At 42.2% G+C, this 22,000-nt stretch overlaps 1 protein-coding gene across 4 annotated transcripts in view; it reads right to left on the bottom strand.

Moving 5' to 3' along the window:
* The window catches only part of Lap1 (leucine rich repeat containing protein 7 lap1), a 65,614-nt gene that overhangs the window by 4,108 nt on the left and 39,506 nt on the right, over nt 1-22,000 (bottom strand). For 3 of the 4 annotated variants that reach the window (XM_075671805.1, XM_075671808.1, XM_075671807.1), the window contains 9 exons: nt 21,470-21,555; nt 20,545-20,670; nt 15,818-15,967; nt 12,688-12,814; nt 7,672-8,613; nt 6,755-7,086; nt 4,613-4,678; nt 4,419-4,493; nt 1,428-1,545 (listed from right to left, as the gene is read on the bottom strand). In XM_075671805.1, coding sequence (XP_075527920.1) covers nt 1,444-1,545; nt 4,419-4,493; nt 4,613-4,678; nt 6,755-7,086; nt 7,672-8,613; nt 12,688-12,814; nt 15,818-15,967; nt 20,545-20,670; nt 21,470-21,555 — 2,006 coding nt within the window. In that variant the 3' untranslated portion in view covers nt 1,428-1,443. The remainder of the gene's footprint in view (nt 1-1,427; nt 1,546-4,418; nt 4,494-4,612; nt 4,679-6,754; nt 7,087-7,671; nt 8,614-12,687; nt 12,815-15,817; nt 15,968-20,544; nt 20,671-21,469; nt 21,556-22,000) is intronic. The other variant, XM_075671806.1, reaches the window with a different exon arrangement.

Here is a 22,000-nt window from a genome sequence, read left to right as displayed (position 1 = left end):
GCTGACAATGGGAAAGAAAGACTCACAATGTTCGTAATGACAAATGCTTCACGGAACACTTTTTTAAGTACCTGCAGAATGATCACCTGATTATGCAGACATGTTTTGAGGACAGGCCAAAAAGGAAGGGAGGCATACTACAGTTGAACCCTGTTATAACAAAGCTGTATCAGATGCAAAAAATACCAACCTTAGATCCTATATTCATTATAAGCATATATTTGCCACACACTGATATTATGGAGAAAGCTCTTACAATAACTGTGTTATATCTAATGATTCATTACATAGGAAGTTTAACTGTAGCGCAAACTAAGAAATCAACACAGAAAGCAAAAAAAGGATGGGTGCTATTTTTCTTATTGTGTGGTTGTCTCAGCTTCCTCTATATGCTCTTACAGGTAAAGGAACAGTTCTTTTTAAGTCCAAACAGCTCTGAAGTGCAATCTATTCATGGTAAGCACAGTCAGGCAGTTTGACTGTGAGATTCCTTGGCGTAGTACTAGTAGCTTCAGTGAATTTGAAACTGCTGGCCACAGCAGACTGTCAGTGCACTAATTGCAGATGGATGGACAAAGTACAAGGACTATCAAGACAAACATTACTCTCTTCCAGCTTGTATGTCACTTGCCACCCGTGACCCCTCTGCAGTTGTTATAGCAGTGCCATTCTTCAACACCGACAGCAGTGATTCGTTAACAAAATTCGATTGGAGCATGCAGGAAGCAGAATAACAGCTAAACGAGTCAACCCAATCCAAAGACAGATGAAGAAAGGTGGTGGGGAGGAGAACTGGGGGGGAGGGGGGGGGGTATTCTGTAAGAATCCACCCAGTGGACTGTCCATTTTGGCCGCTACTCATTGGATGGAGCTGTAGGAGCGAGGAATATACGAGCGGCCCTAGCCAATCAGGAACGGCTGAAATGGACAGTCCACTAGGTGGACTCTTACAGACTACCTCCCCTGGCCTCCCCGCCATTATAGTTTTCTCAGAACAGCTACGCCACCCCCCATATTTTGATTTTTTTTTCATGCAACCCAGTTATAACAATCACCGGTTATAACTATAAAATTTTCGTGGCACTTTAATATTGTTATAAGCGGGTTAAACTGTACTGGCAAAGTCGACTGATTATACATCTTTTTTTTCCAGTGATTTTAGTGAAGGTAGGCCGAGATAATGTAAAACTATTTGAATCTGGTTTTATGCCACCTATATAAGTGCCACATGAGTCATTTTGACCTATCACAGTGGGCTGATGGCAGATTTGTTATAAAAACAGATTGGAATAGTTCTATGTTATCCCGGCGCTGGTGTTAATCACTTTGGAATATCTATCCAATGCACACTGGTACGTTCTCATTCTAATTATTAGGCTGTTGTCCAGTGGGTCTACAGGGCCGATAAGAGAGCACACAGTACTTACATAAGAAGTTCTACTGTCATTGCTGTCGCAGCAGGGTAAGCCTGACTTTGGAACCAGCACTGACAAGTGCTCCCAGGGCATAATTAACCTCGGCGTTCGACACATCTAGGTCATCCACCTGCAAAACAAAGTTACAATGTCTTCAGTTTATACAGCTATTCGCTGAACTTTTTACTGGCTTATGCCAATAAGAATGTGACAGGCATTGACAAATTATTAAAACACAGAAAGGTAATGCAGAAGTGTCTTGCACTCTCTAATTAGGCCCTTAGGAGAAATCAGTTACAAGCCTAAATCATATTGCAGTTCTGCATCTTGACGTTTAGTCCTTAGCTACTGAGTGCAGAGTACCTGCTTTTAAAAGAACATCTTCAAAAGGTTTTACTGAAGTGTGTGGGGTCTCGCACATGCTCTTGGGACAAAACAACGACAAAAACTGCAGTGCAGACAATCACAAGGGCATTTATTGCACCTTGGATACGATTAATCGCGATGCTATGCGCACAATCACAGCACTGCCCCGCATCACTCCGATACCAACCTTACAGGAACATGCCCAGCTCAACACAATTGAAGAGCTAATTTTGCAACGTGAAAAAGCACGTGAAATAAAAAAGCAACTTATTCCGGCTGTCGCTGCGTTGCATGCTCATTTTCAACGCGGCTCTCGGATTGACAATCAGCCCTATCCAATGCCTCCCTGGAAATTCACCAGCATCCCAACTAATAAGCCAACGAAGTTACGATGCAGCGATACAACAGGTATTATTGACGAACACAATATTGTCGATGCATCATGCGCTAATACCTGCAAAGTCTATACGGATGCTGCCATTCTCCCAGACAGCGGAAGGACATCATTCTTGAGTACTAAGCACAATTTCACCAGCGGCCACCAGCGCTATTTATCTACGGAAGCCAGCGCTCTAGTAATGGAACTTCACGCCATCCACGACGCTGTGCAAGATGCGACATCTAAGTTGCCTACCATCAAGCAACTAGATATCTTCACTGATTCTTTAGCAGCTATTCAGGAACTCAAGAAGGTTGATAAGGCAATGGAAATCTGCAAGACAATACACACTATGAATAGCATAACAGCTACTTGTGTCAGGGTACACTGGATTCAAGGCCATTCAGCGAACCCTCACAACATTGCTGCTGACCAGCAGGCACACTGCCCTCCTAATCCTGATCTTCGGCCTATTCCCCTCCCACCTCAGCCCCTTAACTCGCTTTGAGCCCGTAAAAATTTTCTCCGGCAGGACACGCGCGCTTTTATCCCACCGTGTATCTGCTCCCTCCCCCTTCACCTTATTAGGGTGGAGGAAGTTGTGCTTAGGAGGCTTCGGGCCGGGGTGGCCCTTACACCGGCTGTTATCTCAAGGTGGAACTGGTCGCATTTACCACTGGGTGCTACGTGTCCATACTGCTCCGTTCCTGTGATGGAAACAGATGCATACCACCTAATATGGACATGTACTGGTTTAAAATCGGAACGCTCGCGTCTCCTACTGCAAGCCGGCCTCCGCTAGAGTGTGACAACCAGCTATGACCGCTGAATACATGACAACAGATTCCACAAAACACTGCTTCAATTCATACACAACACAGGCCTCACAGCACACATATAATACACATATATGCACCAAGAATTATGCCTTAAGGGCAAGTCTTTATCGCAATAAAAAAAAAAAATTATTGCACCCTTCATACACTAATGCCTGCTGGGAAAATCTCAACACATAGAGCACGCCGATGGGCGTGCTACAGTCAAGAAAGTCTGACTCACCGCGACCACATATTGTGAGTGAATATGCTCGCCCTCATGCTGGAAACCACCACCTAGTCATTTCCTTATATGGTCACACGAACGGTGACATGTTCGAATGATAGTGTTTGTCCATTCTAGTGTCCTGCTTCTAAGCCTTTCACAGGACAGTCCCACAAAGAGGGTCCGCGCACATGCAATAGGTTTGTGTTGCTCGCTAACCCCAAGCTAAAGAGGAAGAGCCTCCTCCTTGTCGCACCTGAGTAACCTTGCCATTAGGTGGTGTTAGCAGCGCAACACTAGCGCCATCTCTCATAATATGCTGCAAGCAAACCGACCAGCACTAGCGATTAGCTACGGGCAGAAGCCGGATTACAGGAGACGCGAGAGCTGTGCAGAGAAAACATCAGGGGACGTGTGAGAGTCTTGCATCCCGACAAGTGCCACAGGCAGTAAATCAAGAAAAAAAAAATTATATATATATATATATATATATATTACCGTAAAAAAAGAGACATCTATGAAACAAACAGAAATATGCTAGACAAAATATAATGGAGCAGTACTGGCCAATAAATGCTTTTAGGTAATGTAGTAAGGCGCAGAAAAAGAAAAGCTATGACAGACAACCAAAGAATTTTTACATTGATGCTTATCTCTGCTTCAAACAGCCATGTCACAGGGTAATAACCCAAATGATCATCAATGACAGCAATGATCTGAAAAGCAAGATTACAACAGACAGAAGTACACAGTACCATAAGTGCATTGGCCAAAACAGGCTGCAACATCAGTTGTAAAAGTGAGCATTAATGCTGATCACAGACAGTATACATACTGTTACATTAATTGTGTTATGTGCTTTGGTGTTGGCAAGCATGTGCAAAATAATACTGAGTACCAGACAAGCAATGCACACAGAATACTGCACAATCTCTGTATACAGGCATCACTTACAGCGCGTAAATGTGCCATGTTTCAGGCAATGAGAAATAGTGAAAAAGACACCTTGTTGTTTTCAAAACTGCTCTATTGAGTTTCATCCTGCCTGAAATCAAACAACACGGAACTTTTCAATGGCTTTTTATGTATTCTCACACAACTTTGAGGTCTGATGTAAAGCAATGACACTAGCAAGGCATGTAGTCTATAAGACGTGCCCTCTTAACTGCAGTGTTCAAAAACCTATTTCAGAGTGGTAAACTTAGGTGGCAACCAACCTTCAGTATTTTGTCCCCAACCTGTAGCTTTCCTGCTGCTGATCCTTGCGGGTTGACTTCCTTTACAAATACACCCTGCAAAAAAAGAAAGAAAATTAGGTGAAAAAAAGTAGCAGCTTCAGAAATCTGAAACATTAAATAAAGAGGCAGCAGAGAAAAAAGTCAAAGTAGGGCACAATGAAAAGGTATCATACCGGTGATGTTGGCCTGTTTTCCAGAACAAAATCTGCATCTGACCCTTTGTCCAGGATGATCTCATTCTAAAATGAGAAATTGATGTAAAAAAGGCACTCAGTTTAACCAGCAAGTAAAAGAACTAATCTATACAGTGACAGAATACTGATCTAGAAACCTGGATCAAGAAACAGCTTATGCTAAGTACTATACTCACAGAATAAGATGCGACAACACCCTATATGTTTAATTTCTTGAGTGTAATGTCACGCCACTATGAATCTGGTCACTAAGTGTAATGTGGACTCTGATCTAATGTCCATGTCACACGGCAAATCTAGTGTAATTTCCAACGAATTAAATTTGTTGAGGTCAATGTCATTATCACCGCGTGCTGTCACATGTCATTTGAAAATGAAAATGACAACAGAAAAAAAAGCGTCAAACTCACTTTTGTCCAATAATTATTTTCCAATATGTTAAATTCCTTTGGAATATGTGATCCTCCCTTTCACACTGTGCTTCTGGATCACTAACTTGTCGACACTGCCAACCAAGTTGAGTCAAGCAAAGCCGAAGATCAGGCGAGCAACATGGTAGAAAGCACAACGAGTGCGTCCGCTGCCTTTACTGAAGAGGAATGAGAATGGCAGTTGTGTGTCATCGCCGCTATGTTGTGCATGCAAGCTCCTAATATCTACACCATCAGCATGCGCCCCAGCAAAACACATGCATGCATTTACTTAAAGTCAACCGAAGTGGCTGCGGTGGATGCTTCAGTGCGAACAAACATGACTGCCACAGCCAAAGCAAAAGATGGCCGTTGTTAGGAATGGCCTGCAGAGGTGCTGACATGGAAAGTTTTCCCAGCCAGCTGCAGCAGCGGGGTTGGCGTTTTCTAGGAAGTGACCATCAGTCTCCAGCCGAACAGCACCGCTAGGTCTACTGTGGAGACTTGCTTTGAAAGGACAACAAGGCATCATTTCAGCCTCTTGGCATCACGATGCCTGCTGCGGCGACCGACTTTGTGAGGAGGACAACACGCCGAGTCAGCAACTTCGTCGCCAGAATGCCGAGACGAGGTCGATGAACCAGGCTTTGTTGGTGCACTCGCCATCACCGACCTGGTCTGTCGGGAGCGGGGGAGCTCCTGAAGGAATGTATTTGGCGGCACCATCTCACGTGCCTTTCAATACGCAAGACAATGGAGAACCACGGCGGCCACTCTGCGGGGGTCAGCTCGGGGATTAAGAGGCAACTCCTTAGGGCAAGACCCAGTTCTGCGAAGACCGTTTCGCCTCGGTGGGGGCAGTGAAACCTGTGCGGAAGTTGGTGTGTAAGCCCTCCCCCTCAAAGGCGGCTCGGCTACGATGTCTCTGGTCGAACATTCTCCCTCATCTAGGAATCTAGGGAGGACAGAGTGTACTTAAAGAGCTGTTGCGTGGCTCCTCAGTGTGCTTTCTCTCGCAGTAATGATAGACTGATGAACTGCAACGTCCTTATGTAGATACTGTAAATAAACCCATATTCCTCGCTCTCGATGAGAACAAGTCTCTCACTTCAACAACGCCCTCAGCATGGATGAGTTGGATGACGGCATGGGCCAGCTACCACCTAATTCATGCCCGACTCCAATCCTTGCACCGTCTAGTCATTGGATCAAGAGTAGCTTTCTGTAATTATGCACTGTAATGCATTTAAATGTAAAGTACTAATAAGGTAATAAAGACAACAGAACAATAGTTAATTTTTGTTAAACACCAAAAAAAGCATCTACTATTTGCAAAGCTGACCGGTAGGCTCCTGGTGTCAAGGATACACATTCTATTCCAAAATGAATGCAAATAAGTTTCTCCAACTAATTCACTTGGAAACGTCGTTTTCAATTAATGTCATTATGTTTTACCGTGTGACGGCAAACAAATAGCATTATGAGCGAATGTCATTCATTGTAAGTGACATTAGTTTTGCGATGTGACAGAGGTATAAGTATACAATAAAAAATTACTCCCATGTGACATGAACTGGAGATGGTGAAAACAAAAATCTACACATTAGCCAGTCCTAAATGAACATGTTTCATTCCGTGATTGCATAGCATGTTTATATAAACTGATATCTGATAAGAAATATTTATCCTAGCCTGCGACTTGCATACAAACCTGGTTCTCCTGTGAATGCGCTGAGCGATTCGAGACACTTCGCTGGAGCAAGAACTCAGGTTTCGGTGGTGGAGTTGGAGCTGTCGCACTGGCCTCACCCGAATGTGCTCGGGGCCGTGGGGGCAAAGGCGGCGCTGGCTGCTCGCATTGCTCCGGGGCTACCCTGAAGCAGGGAGCGCCGGGGGCAGGGCCACCTTCTGGAGTGACACCCTCTGAGGTCAGGCTAGACGGGTCCTCGCTCGGTAGACAGAGAGATGATGAAAGTGAGGAGCTTGACTGGGATGGTGGAAGGTCTTCGCTTTCAGCATGCGGTGCTAACCTCTCGGAGGCTGCTGTGTGGAAGCAATCCAGTTTGTGCCAACAATCAGGCAGAATGCAAGGGTAAACAAAAAGGTGACAAAAGAACTTTAAACAATGGAAATTCGAATAAATAGATGCAGAATATAAAGCCTGGCCTAAGATAGCTCGATTTTAATAGGGAGGATATGCAATGTCAAGAGGGACATTGATCCTGTTTAACAGTTTGGTTTCAATTTCTTTACAAACTTAACTACCAGCAGTACTTCAAGAATCTATGCACAGTACCATGTAATTACAAGTGTGTCAACAACTTACAAGACAGTTGAAGAAACTGAATCATCAACACTCTACACTGGTATGCCAGCATTTCATAGTACCATTAGCTTAACTGAATTAGTTATTATTATGGTTATTACTGTTACTGGTGTATACAATATACAGAAGCAACTCAAAGAAAAGAAGAAAGGCTGGCTTGTTACACAAATTCATGGAATGTAGCGCTGTCCAGCTATTTTGCCTGCTTCTGCGCTCCTGCACGCTTAGTTGTAAGCATTCAAAACCTCTTCCATGCTGGCAAATGTCCACAGAGAAGTTGGCAGAACACCTTGAAAACTTACGTCCCCATTCAGGTTGTGGACTGCGACGCACTGGCAAGCTGTAGCCTTCCTTTGAAGTCCTTACATCCCCATAGTACTCAGGCAAGAGGTACAAGGCAGGTACATCGGTCATCCCAGCTACAGGCTTCAAAGGGTGTGGTGCTTGAACTGTGTAGGTCTGAACTGGTGACCCCACAACTTTGCGTGGTGACCTTGACATGACTCTGGGTGACACAGGACTCGAACCTCGACGTGGAAGTGTTCTTACTGGAGAGCAGGGTACCCCACGAAAGTACTGAACACTGCTGTCAGGGGGGTGGGATATGGAGTGGCCTCTGGGCAAAGTCACTGTGTCCCAATCGCTGGAGTAGCCATCATGATAAGCAGCTGAAAGAGGCCGTGTCGGCTGAACGTAGGTTTCCTGATCACTCTTATAGCCCAACTGTTCTTGTGAGTCTTCCGAGACGAGCCGGTGTTGGAACTTTTCTGCAAGGCTGGCTCTTGATGAAGGGGGGTACTTCTCAAACTGGCGCCGTGGAATGCAGTGGGGTGATGATGCTATCGTGTGACCTGGTGGCAACTCTGCTATGTCCCCACTGTACTGCTGTTGCTGCTGGTGCCGTACGTGATCCCAAGAAGCCACAGGGCTGCGAGGTGGTGGTGGCATGTTTGCATGATGTGGATGTAGAGTGTTGCTGTACTGCGGTGCTGACAAGCTGTGCATAGCGGCAACAGGTGGTACTGATCCCTGTGACACTTGAGCTGCTGCTGTTACTGCTGCTGAAGAAAGATGCGGTGAAGCTGGGTGATGTTGATGATGGAGGTAGACGTGCTCTGCACTGGCTACATGCAGCCCGGCTGGGGTTTGCTGATTCACATAAAGCTCGGAAGGCGTGGCAAGGTTGTGGGTGCTAATGTGTGGTACCGGGCTGGGCGATGGGCTCGCTACAGCCCCGACGGTTTCTGCATCGGAAGTGAATGAAGACGACTTATATGAGCAACATAAGAAAAACACAAGTGGAAAAACCACTGCTAAAGCAGACAGAAACATAGCCTACCATCTGCACAGGAAGACTACGATTAGAGTGACTACTGTAGCTATCCAACCTCACCAGTAGCCAAGTCTCTCTGCTCATGAGGAAGGAGGAGAAAAATTCCAATGTCCACTGCCATAAATCCTACATGCAAAGTGCTACACATAGTAACCATGAGTAATTTAGTGTGAGCTCTCTGTAATCCCTGCCACAGCACTGAACTTGCCATTCGAATACTCCACAACTGGATTACACAGTCATAATTTGCATTCAGAGTTGGGCGTGCTCACTGCGTCAAGAGGCATTAGGCCTTCATAGGATGTGCATGTACCTGATGGCCTAATGGTGCAATCAGTCGGGTGTTGGTCTCAGGACCAAGGAAATTTCAGTTCAAGCGCAGCTAAAGCAATTCCTCAGTTACACATACATGAATGAAAGTATATGCAGTACTATCAACATACAAGCTACCACTTGCAAAATGATGGGAATCACAGAAGCAAGCTTCCCCTCGCAATGACTCTCACTGCAGAGAAGCCAAACTTTACAAGTGCATCTCAAGGAGATGTACGTAGCACAAACATTAATAGACATAGTGACAGACTAAAATGCTATGAGAGAACCATATAATCTTATTTATGCTTATGTGAACAACTGGTTATCTTCAGCAAGGATCTTACTCAGCTATTGAGTTTTTTAGAAAACCTGTCAACCTCATAACTTGCACTATATGCATGTGTGTGGTGGTGATAAACCACTACGTGCTGAATGTGGCAGGCTTCAGAGTTCACAACATCTAAAGTTGCCTTTAACCCATGATAAAGGTGAGCTGTGAAATAACGGCATGTTCTTAACGGAAATTTTTACAAGCAGGCGAGATTGCTTAGCTATGAAACACTACGGCATGCAGCAAGCAAGGACATACTTTAGTGCTGTCAGGTTAACAGATAAGTAGGACACACTAGACAAAATAGGCATGCAATGTTGACAAATTTTTCGAATAATGGTAGTGTTGGGAAAGCTTTCACTGCCGTAAGTTAGCTTTTATTGCTGAATATAAGAAAACATTTAAGAGGCCAGTCATTGGCTCTCCTGTCAAAATATTATTCACAAAAAGGGCTGTATTCTGGAGCAATTAATTTCCGCAATGCTTACATATCTGTATGGATAGACAGCAATTTGTGGTCTGCACCAGTGTACCAAAGGGCATTTGTTGTTATGTTTCTGCTGCAATGTTCGATTGAGCGCAGGCCACTTACACTTGTTTCAGGGCACCGATACAGTGAAATCTCAATATAATAAACTTCAGGGGATTGCAGTAAATGGTTCGTTATTCTGAAAAGTCGTTGTCGGCAGGTCCAGATTGTATCCCATCAAAAATGCTGAAGTGTACACAAGTTTATTCTTCACTGATATTGTCAAAGCTTTTTCAGCAGTCAATACAGATGAGGCCACTGCCCTCTGATTGGAAGATAGGGAAGGCGGTCCCTGTGCATAAATATGGTGATGTAAATTCCCCCAATAATTACTGTCCCATATCATTAACATCCATTTTAGTAAAAATTCTAGAGCACATAATATACTCGCACCTCATTTAATTCCTTGAGTCCAATTCCTTCTTCAGCATTTATCAGCATTGATTCCGTAAAGCAGTTTCGTGCGAAACGCAATTGCTATGTTTTACTAACGACTTGTTTATTAATGCGGATTATGACTTTGATACTGAGTGCATATATTTAGATTTTGCTAAAGCATTTGATTCTGTCTCACACTATCTACTTATCTTCAAGCTTAACTTAACACAGACCCCAATGTACTTGCATGGATCAAGGAATTTATCTCTAACCGTAGTCAGTATGTGACGGCTAACGACTTCTCTTCACCTAATTGTGCCGTAACATCTGGTGTCCCGCAAGGGTCCATTTTGGGCCCTCTGCTCTTGATTTATATTAATGATCTTCCTACTTGCCTCTCTTCCTCAACTGTCTGACTGTTTGCAGATGACTGCGTGGTTTACCAGAAAATTACTAACCATGCCGATTATCTCAACCTGCAACGGGATCTAGATAGGGTATTTGAATGGTGCGGTCAATGGCTCATGACACTTAATACAACTAAATGTAAAAGTACGCAAGTTTCTTGCTACAGCACTAATCATTGTCTGCGTACTTACTGCATCAATAATATTCCATTACCATTTGTTGACAGCTATAAATACCTTGGTGTTCACATTTCTACTCTTATGTGGAATACGCATGTCGAATATGTAATGAACAACGCTAACCGCATGCTTGGTTATCTGCGTCGAAACGTTTTGATGCCCCATTGTCCCTGAGGTTAACACTTTACAAAACCTTGGTATGTCCTAAATTACAGTACGCATGCGCCATATGGGATCCTACTCAGACTACACTCATTCAAACTCTTGAAGCCATTCAGAATCGCGGAGCAAGTTTCATATTATCGAATTATTCAAGTCGTTCCTGAGTCACATCTATGAAGAAAACCCTAAACTTGCCTGACCTTTCATTGTGTCGAAAGTCATCTCGCCTTAACCTTTTTCATAAAATCTATTATTATTACAACGAGTTAAAGGACGTTCTGTTTCATCCACCTCATTCAAGGGCCGATCATCGCTTCAAGGTGGGTCTACCTTCTTGTCGCACAAAATTGTGTAATGACTCTTTTGTTCCTAGAATAACTGTCGCATGGAACCACAATCGCCAGCATAACTGATGACCACAAGTTCAAGATCGCTTTGCAAGACGCCTTGTAATATTTTTTTTTTGTTTGTTTGCTGCATGCCTTGCCATTTTTTCCTCCACTCCTTTCTGTAGTGTCCTTGGGCCCTGAAAGTATTTTAAATAAATAAATAAATAAATAAATAAATAAATAAATAAATAAATAAATAAATAGTGAAAGCCCTGAAATTAACCATTCCATCCATCAACCCATCAGTTCATAAGCTGTCACCATATCAGCTATCTATGAAAACATCGCTGTTGGCTCTCAGCCCACACTGTTGCTATTTCCCATAGACTCTGAATATATTTACAATGAATCTATAAGAAGTCAGCGGAGGATTTCTGAAATGTTTGTTAATCTGAAAAGTTTGTTAATGTGAGGTTCATAGCAACAAGATGTCACTTAGTTAATGTCTGCCTTAAACGAAGGTGTTGGAACAGTTCTAGAGATGCACTGCATCACCTGTGCTAGCATCAGAGCACTGTTCGTGTCAGTGGGACAAATTTGTGGTCAGCATTCTCAAACGCCATAGAAAGGCAGAACTGTGACTGTTTCCGGAAACTAGTGGAAAGGTGCTCTGTTTGATTACTGTCAATGGAGCTTATCTTGAAAGCAACATTTGCAACGAATGTGCTTGTCCATGTTTCTGTCTCATCTTTTCGCCAGGGAGAACTAGTTGTTATTATGCTGTGCTCACAGAGGAGCTGTGGCATTTAATGCTAGTGAAATAGGTCCACAACTGCCTGTGAAATGGCGCCAAGGGGAACTGCTACAGAGCAGCATTACGTTACAGCATGACAGTACTGTTAGTGATGCAGCTGATTAACAGGAGACGTTACAGAGCATCGTCACATACCATCTGTGCATAGCTGTTATGAGATTTCACCAACAGGAGATGCCACTGAAAATTTCCTGTCAGCAGAACACAGCTGCAGCTAAGAAAGACGAGCGCAGTTGAACATGCCTGGACGGTGCATACTGCTCAATACTTGGGGAAAAAAAAGAAGGCATTTGCTAATTACATTTTGACAATTGCAGCAAGAAGCGCTCATTTATGTACTATCTGCATGTCTGCACGTGCTATGATTATTCAAGACACGCAATTGGGGCACATCAAACGCCACCCATGGAAGTGGTTGCTCCAGAATACAAGTCCAGGACAGCTTAAAGCAATAATATGCATGCAGTATGACTTAATATAAAACTAAGCGTAAACAAGAAAGCAGAAATAAAATATCAGTGGCTCTGTTGCATAGTTTACCTAGGTCAGTGCACATTGAGATGTTGTTGTTTGTTGCAAACGAGCTTTGAGTGGGTTGGTGACAGGCAAAGCTTTCAGCGGGCACGATGTTAATGTCCTGCTGGTGCCTTAATAAGCAAGGCTCGTGCTATATATACATATATAAAGAAAAGAACAAATGGAATAATATAGAAAATTAGCACACTGAAACACATAGGGTAGCAAAGTGCACCTCTGAGTTGAAGTTGACCTCCTGTTATCGTTTTCACATATGTGTTGCCATAATCATACTTGTCACATTTTCATACAAAGCTTGAAGGTCTTTCATACTAAAAATAATGAATAACCTCAATTTCTATGCCTCATGCTATTCTGATACTGCGACTACCTTCCTGATTAACCAAAAGGTGAAGTTATATCTTTTATCAGTAAAACTAAAATATTTAAAAATGTAATTGTAAGTACTGCTCACTAAGATTGAAGTAACATTTCTATAACCACATGATGTTGTGATAATATTGATAGGATCTTCTGACTGCACAAGTTTACGCCACACAGAGTCATACATAAATTTTATGCAGTCAAACCTTCATACAGCAAACACGGATATAACAAGATATTCAATATAACAACGTAAATATTCCTTTCCTTCTTTTTTTTTTATCGATATTAGCATGAAATGAATATATGCTTAAAGCAAATGTCGGATATAACAGAGGTATTTTCCTGTCAGAAATGACTTTTTTTCATGCATGGTTTGACTGCACATCTTGAAAAGTCTTTCTCTAATTTAGTAAGAAGCTTGAATAATAATATCAGCAACACAGTTTAGCAACACACCATGTCACAGCACCAGGTTACCCCTGGTCCAAATAATTTTGCCACCAATGAAATAGTAATGACAGCAGAACATTCAATTTATTTAGCATTCTATTTCCTGTCTCTATCTCTGCTCTAGAAAGCTGTATTTAGGCTGTATCAATCAACCATAAAGCTCACATCCACAGAGACTTGCATCTATTCTTCCTGCTCTCCTGATAAAAAGCTGGGCGTAGTATCCAAACATGTGACAAGTATGACTAAGGCTACTCACTGCAATATCTTTAACAAGAGGGAGCTGGGAGTGAAAGGGAGAAGAAAAGCAGTTCCATAAATTTTCTCACATCACATTAATCAGTGGAAGCCAGGCCTATGGGACACCAATTTACGAGGTGCAACTCTGTTAAACATGAACAAAGGTGCACAGTGCATGACAATAAACACGTATGCAGTGCTCTTTCTCATTACAGTGTCACAAGATAGTCGAAAGATAGTTTTTTGAACAAATATACTATTTTAATCACACATTTCTGCATTTCAACATGTGCAACATACACACAAAATGATAAAACAAGCACACCTGCCATGTTTTTCGTACGTATGCACATAAGTTTTCTGCTGAAATCTAGAAAAGCACAGACTCAAGGTCAGAGAGCAAGGCATATAGTATAACAATGGCGTCATGAAACAAAATACACTTCTGTGATTACAACATGGCTGACGCCTGCAGCGAGTGCTTTCAGTCCATGCCTCTAGCGATTGAACTGCACTTCTGTGCTGATATGAGCTAAACCTCTGTTGTTAAGAGGAAGCTGTAGCTCGAGACCAACTACTATGCTGCCTATTCAAATACACGTAAAATGCAGAAATGCTTTTATGAGGCAACCGCTGGACTGAATTGAAATTTGTTTCACTTGAGAGAGAAAATTGAATCTGAGTAGCTTTAAGAAAGAAAACCTTAATTGAAGTAAAAATTGGTGTCTAAAAAATTTTTAAAAAGAAGAAGAAGAAGAAGAAAAAGCATGAAGTTTAACTCTGCATTAAAAAGAGATATCGCAATTCTGTAAACTGCATCTGTTAGAGCACATAAAGTGGACGAGCTTCGCATATAAACTTACAATTCTATGAAATTGTTACAATGTATGTGAGAGATCTGTAAAGGTCCTACTCACAGATTAGTTTTATATATCAGAGTGGTGTATAAAACATCAATTTTGTCTGCTTTATATGTATTATTAGGTGCAGTTTACATAACTGTGATATTGTTTTTCATTGCTGAGATACAGATCTGTAAACCTGATAGATGATCTTTTTTTGAAATTCTGCCATTTGCAGGAATTTTTCTTTAAGCATTGACAGAAGAAATAATCACCTTCCAAGGTTAGTAGAATTTAAGGGTTTTTTCTTTAAATGTGCAACAAAAGTCAGTCACTAAAATTGGTGCAGCGGTTTCTGAGAAAAACGATTTTTCCCTTCCCACACCACGCATGCATTCCAGCAATTGCACGCCTTGAGCATTTGGCTGCTACAATGCTCTAAATGCTCCAAACGTATGACTATGAAGACTTCGGCCACTTCTGCAAGCTAGGTACTGGAATGAAAGAGATTTGTCATAAGCTTTGATCAGACATGGGCAAGTCATGGATTATAAGTAGCATCCATCCGGCCGTGCATCCTGCACCTTCATACCCGACACTATCGTCCTGCTTCATAAAAGGGCAGGGGCAGATTTAATGAACACAGTTATATGTTTAATTCTTACAAATGAAACTTGCACACCAGCATAAATTGAAATGCAAACAGGATGTAACTAACAAGAACACCTGTTGGTATAATTACATGGAAGTGCAATATGTAATTGCTTTTTAGCTGGTTCCTAAGCATGTAGTAGTTAGTCTCAAGGGTACATTTTAGAGTCTGAATTAGGTCACTGTTAAGAATGCAGGTGAACCTGCATACAGATGATTGCTTTGAAATCATTTGTGGCTTGTTTTCATTTGAATTTATGCTGATGCACATAGGTTAAAGGAAGAAAGCCACAGCGATTGTTATAGGCACATTGCTTTTCCATTATTTTATACTTAAAGACACCGCTCAATATAAATGTCAGCTGCTAGCACTTGAACACACTTTAAAGAAGCAGACATAATCATGAAGATAACTACAAACTTTGTAATGCAGAACAGCAACTCTTATGCCAGTAAAAGTGTTAACCAAGGAAATGTAGCCGTACATTAAAAACATGTAGTTGAGCATAAAGACTTGTGATTAAGGCTTGTGATCAAGGTAACATGGCACCAATTGTAGCATGTTGAAAGACGAGTCAACTTACAGGCCTGTCGGCATGCACCTGAGCCAAATCAGGGTTCCCTGATGGTGACATGGGCTGTACAATTTTAGCCTCACGAACCACCACTTCTGGTGGCTGCTTTTCGGCGCCTGGTGCTTCTCCTCTGCCGAAACCCTCCAAGCGAGATGTGGGCTGCAATATGAAAACATGCATTTGGAAGCATAATTCACTTGCTCAATATGTAGAGTTGTACACAGACGTTTCATGTACTTTCTAATCTGAAACAAGTTATATCCCATAACCAGTGGCATGTTCAAACACACACCACACATCATTACAGGAAATTTTGTATTGCAGGTTTCAAAAGGAGCACTGACAGCCGGCATGCTTGATCAGCTGATGTGCAAGAATGCTATACACTCTCTTATATAACACAACATTTTACATCCGAAGGTCAAATTAAAGCCCGTTTTCCTGCGTAAATATGAGAGTGCCCATTGAGACATGTAAACACAGGCGAATAAAGCTAAAAGCAAGACTAACTGATGTCAAACTAATTAAAGCCTTGCAAACCGTATTTATTTGAATCTAACGCACACCTTTTTTCCGATAAAACGGGTAAAAAAATTGCATGCGCATTAGAATCGAGTACCACCCTAAATCCGCGTTATCATATCGCCATCGGCATTCGGAAAATGGCCACCTCGTACGTGCTTCTTGCCTAACTGCCGTAGCTTCCTCCATGTGCATACCTCCATGTTGTATGTCTAACCAGGCGCTGGTGTAACCTAGCCTACCACCTGTCTTCCCGTTTTCTGCGTTTATTCAATCAGCATGGAAGCGCCGACTGCGATGACACGCCGAGTCCACCATGATGCCGCATGTAAAAGGAAAGTTATCATGCAGAGAAGGACAAAAATCGGGCCGCATCACGGGCGTTCGGAGTTCCCGAAACTTGCGTGCGGGACTGGCGCAAACAGAAGGAGAATATTTTCGCCAGCAAAGCAACAAGGAAGGGTTTCAGCGACTTCAAAGCGAGCAGGTGTTGGCTATCAAATTTTATGAAAAGAAAAGGCTTTTCTCTTCGAAGGCAGACAGGGATATGCCAAAAATTGCCCAAAGAATACAAAGAGAAATTGCAGAGTTTTAAGCGGTACGCTTTGAAGTTGCACCATAGAACGGCTACCACTTCGGACAGATTGTAAATGCTGATCCAATGCCGCTTTACTTTGTAATGCCTGCCACCACGACCATTGGAAAGAAGGGGGTGAAGCAAGTGCGCGTTTTGTCTTCCGGCCACGAAAAAACTAGAGTCACCGCAATGCTTTGTTGCACTGCGGATGGGCACAAGCTGCCCCCATATCTTATATTCAGATGGAAGATGCTCCTGAAAGGGATCGTGTTTCCAAGTGGTTTGATTGTGCGCGCAAATGAAAAAGGTTGGATGACCACGGACTTGGTTGCTGACTGGACTGATAACATTTGGCGGAAGAGACCCGGTGGCAGTTTGAGTCTGCGTGGGATGTGTGTGTTCGACACATTCAGGTGCCACCTTGAGCGAATCAAGGACAAGCTGGCTGCATGCAACACTGACCTTGTCGTGATACCCAGCAGCATGACATTGCAGCTCCAGCCGCTCTACGTTTGTTTGAACAAGCCAGTGAAAGATACAATTCGGGCGCTCTACACCGAATGGCTTGTCAGTTGCTACCACAAATTCACACCTGCCAATAAAATGAAGCGTGCCTCGCTGCAGGACTTTGCTAGATGGGTGAAAGATGCATGGTGCACAATCCCGTCTGCCATGGTTAACACGGTCTTTAATATGTGTGGGATTTCGAACGCCATGGGCGGCACCGAGGATGAAATGCTTTGGTCTGTTGATAGCGACAAGGAGTTGTCTGATAGTGGCGACGAGTGATATCTATTGCCCCACGTGACACGTACCGGTGCAGTGAAAATCTTGGTGGCAAGGTACGCCACTTCCATTTGTGTTTTTATTCATCGCAACTTTAGTGTATTGGGAATAAATCTGTCTTTTCCTAATGAGAGAAAATAGTATTTCTATATGAAAGCATGAGGTGGACGGTATTGTACTCTTTTCTTTTTGGCCATGGAAAACGAATGCACGTTACAATCAAGGGCATGTTAGAATAAAGTAAATACGATATATACAGAATGCTGTAAATATATGCAATCCAGATTTACCTGGATTTATCCAAATTTTATGGATGAATAAAGATTTATTTATTTATTTATTTATTTATTGATTGAATGTTTACTCAATTAACACACACTTTTTCCAGAAAAATTCACTAAAATATGACATGCACATTAGAATTGAGCCCGAAACCAAAACTGCAACATGTGGCGACCAAATCTTGGATCTCTCCTTGGATCTTGGATCTCTCCAAATCTTGGATCTCTCCTTCAAATCTTGAAGGCTGTGCTTTTATGTACTGCGGTCACTGGAAGCCACTACCTATTGGCCGTGAGATCTAGCTTTAGGCAGCAAGCACTGCCGCTGTGTTAGTGTGGATAGGCAGTTGGTGGCAAACATCGAAATGCACATGGTGGTGTCTTAATGCAACAGCGTCAATGGCCCTGTGCCACAGAAAATCTGGTGTTAATGCGGGCGGCGATGTCCATATTAGAAAAATCATCCCGAACAACACATCCCGATCCACGCAGGCCCTCCGCATGGCACACAGGCGTTACTGAAATAACTGAACTTCTCAAAGTAAAATGCTTCAGAAAATTCGTAAAGTACAGCTTACAGACAACCTACAGACATGGTAGCATCGGATTGTAATTTGAATATATGAGAAAACGTAATTCTGTTACGCGGAAACTCAAACACGAACCCCTTTTCCAGCTGCCGTTTGAGGTTTGTCTTAGTAGAAGTGGTGTGTGCCACTCAGTTTTTTTGCAACACCATCCTGATGGCGCTTGCCTCTGAGCATCCATGGCAGTGGCAGCACCCGCCGTGGAGAGGGAAAAAAAAAGAGCCAGAAAACTCGCCTCCGTGCATAGTGTTCGCCGCCAGTGTTTCGAAGAAAACATTATGGTTACATAAGCTGCAGTTGCTGGGAAACATGAGAAGCAGCCAGAAATCTTTGCATGCTATCACATTCCACTCTTAAAGGCGAAGCTTAAGCGTCCTCAAAAATTTTTGCTGTTAGTGATTTGGGCTAATTATCTGCTAATGAAATGAACTGACTAACGTGGACAAGATATTGCCATCCCGCTCCACAAGCACTCGCACGAAATGCAAAGAATGTTCCTACTGCATATGAAACAAGGACAAACTGTCTATCAGCAGGGACTGGCACTAAGTCACACAGTGTATATTTCAACCCTTGCTTAGTGCTTTTTGTGCATGTTTGGCTTGCGTTCTGCCCATTAAACAAGTTACGTCACTGTGCGTGACCGAGTATTAGCAGGATTGCCATGTTGCTTCACAAGTTGTTATTGTTTCGCATTAACAACAAGAACGTAGCATTTAAGTACAAGGCTGTCATTGCACAGATACATGCATGACAGTGATGGGAAAAGGCTTCAACCTTTCTAAAGACCAAAATTATCATGCTATTTACTTTATTTAAGCAGATAATGGTCACTACCTTAGGTGAAGCTAATAACACAAAACTAAAGGGTGAATAGTAATAGATGCCGTCAACTCAACATTACAATGCCTTGTGTCAATTATCGTATCTCACATATTTTTCACGCAATTCTCTATTTCCACCTTTCCTTTTGTTGCACAGAATCAAAGTACCAAAGTGCAAAATTCACTTGGGAGGCAAAATTATTCCTTTGAAGTGAGATTGGAACAACATAATGAAAAGACACCTCAGGAACAACTAAAACTGGTCGCGTTACCACTACATGAATGTCATGCAATGATACAATAAAGTATATCTTATGGCATAATACGAGTTCTCAATTATCTTTTCCCTTTTTTTTTATATTGCTGAGTGATCTTCACGCAATTACGTTCATGTTATTACAAAGATTATGGCATGACAAGCACATCATGACAATGAGTTGTTAAAGCGCTGCATTCTTGTCTTGCTGCAATGGACTTATTTATTTAAAACAATATCAAATTCTTTTTGGAATATGTTTGAATTACAAAGTGGCAACAAAACTTAAATAATTGTGGCAAACAGAGGATGCAACTATCACTCATCGTGCGCCAGACATGTGCCATCACTGATCTTATTAAAACAGAAAGACTAAACCTCAAGGCTAAACGGTTTTATATAGTGCCAAAAATGCATAATGATAAGAGTGCTGCAATCATGAAACAAACAGTTTTTAGAGAATGTGCCCGCTGTACATGCATATGTAAACATGTGGGGGCAACAGGCGACACAAAGTGCCATCTACGCTATGCGTGGCTTAGCCAGTGTCCACCAGGGGACAACTCCGCCCAATCTTGCGACCAATAGCTGGCGTCCAAATTGCATCTCCAACAACTTCAGAGCTAAAATTTTTTTTGCAAGTGAGAACAAATAGCTGTTTCTTTCTCTTACCACGAAAACCTGGTGAAAGAACAAACAATCAAGGGTACCACATTTAAGATTTCTTAATGTAAATCAGGCTGTGTGTTCAAATAAAGCGCACTGCATTTTTCATTTCTGGCTGTGGAAAACTGAGTACGCGTTACAACCGAGGATGCCTTAGAATCAAGGAAATACACTCAAATTCCTAGGAGCATAAGAATCAGAAAATTCACTTTCACCAGGAGAAAACATGACACTCACCTGTGACACGACGACATGTCCAGCACTAACCACATCACCATTCATCTGCCTACGAAGATTTCTCACATGCCGTGCGCGTGCCTTCAGTTCTTTGGGGTAAGGAGTTGGTGAACGGACGAGACGACCCTGAATAGACAAACATGAGAGCGAGCATTTATTCAGTCAATCACGAACACCTGAAGAATTAAAAAGGCAATCTGCCTCAATGTACAACTCATATGACATCTCATTCTGGGAGTAAATTACACTGCCACCATTTAAAGGAACCCTCAAGAAAAACATTCAGGAATGCATAAATGCATATAGTGAACAGTTTCCTTTTGACTGAAATTTAAAAATACAATTTGACTGATCGATTCATTGATACGGTTTAACATTTCGAAGAGTAAAGAATTGGGCAAGCTGATTAAGATTCATAGTTTGTTGGTTAAGATTCGTGTTTCATGTTTCGCTTTCTTTGTCTTTGTCACTTGCGCCACTCCGAACCATGGACAGTTTAATTTGTTAAAGCCAGACTGGTTATGAGAGATGCTGGACTGTAGGGCTCCGAAATAATTCCGACCACATCGGGTTCTTTAATGTGCACCTAAATCTCGGCACGAGCATTTCGTGTATTTCACTTCCATTGAAATTCGGTTGCCACAGCCTGGAAATGAATCTGTGACCTCCAGCTTAGCAGCAGAACAAATCACAATTAGAAAGAGAGGCAGATAGAGAAAAGACAATTGTGGCATTTGATGGCAATGGCAAATGTTCTGTTCTTGGGTGACACACTTTATGACATTCACAAATATGTTGCTATTAAGTCACAAAACCAAATCTCATTGGCTTCAACGGCCTGGGCCTCATTCATCACAGCATATAGAGGGTCCTAGTTAACGTTAGCTGGAACACATGGTATGGTTATGGCTGGTTGCCCACGTACCGGTCGATCCACATCAGTGTCAAAGGCAAAAGTGATGGTGCCTCTCCGTTCACTGGGCGCAGCATCGCTTTCATTCACAACGGCATCTGAAATGGGTAAACACAATACAGCCTCCCACAAAGCAGACAAATACTAACCGTGAAAAAGAGTAACAAGTACAAGAAGTTCTTTTATTATTATCTTTGATGCAACATACTGCAGGACTTTCTCTTTACCCTATAAAGTGATTTATATCGTTCTTCAAACTCAAGAACATTTACAGGAATGAACACATTGAAGTAGAATCAGAAACAAATAGAAAATAAAATCAGAGGAAAAAATAATGTTCAAAAAGCATACAACAAAGTATAAATATACACTGTGACTTGCACATTCTCACTAAAATATCTTTCTGAGTTTGCCACTGTGTTATCAGAGTTGAAGCTTTACAGTGAATGTCACATTTCGCAGTATATATTGTATAGCATACTTGGTATCAATATTTTCCAGAGCCATCAGTTGGGAATGAAAACCTCATGCCATCTACAAATA

Source organism: Dermacentor variabilis, chromosome 10 (genome assembly GCF_050947875.1).
Source record: "Dermacentor variabilis isolate Ectoservices chromosome 10, ASM5094787v1, whole genome shotgun sequence".
NCBI lineage: Eukaryota > Metazoa > Arthropoda > Arachnida > Ixodida > Ixodidae > Dermacentor > Dermacentor variabilis.
Note: the sequence above shows the minus strand (reverse complement) of the source record. Positions and strands in the feature narration are given on the sequence as shown.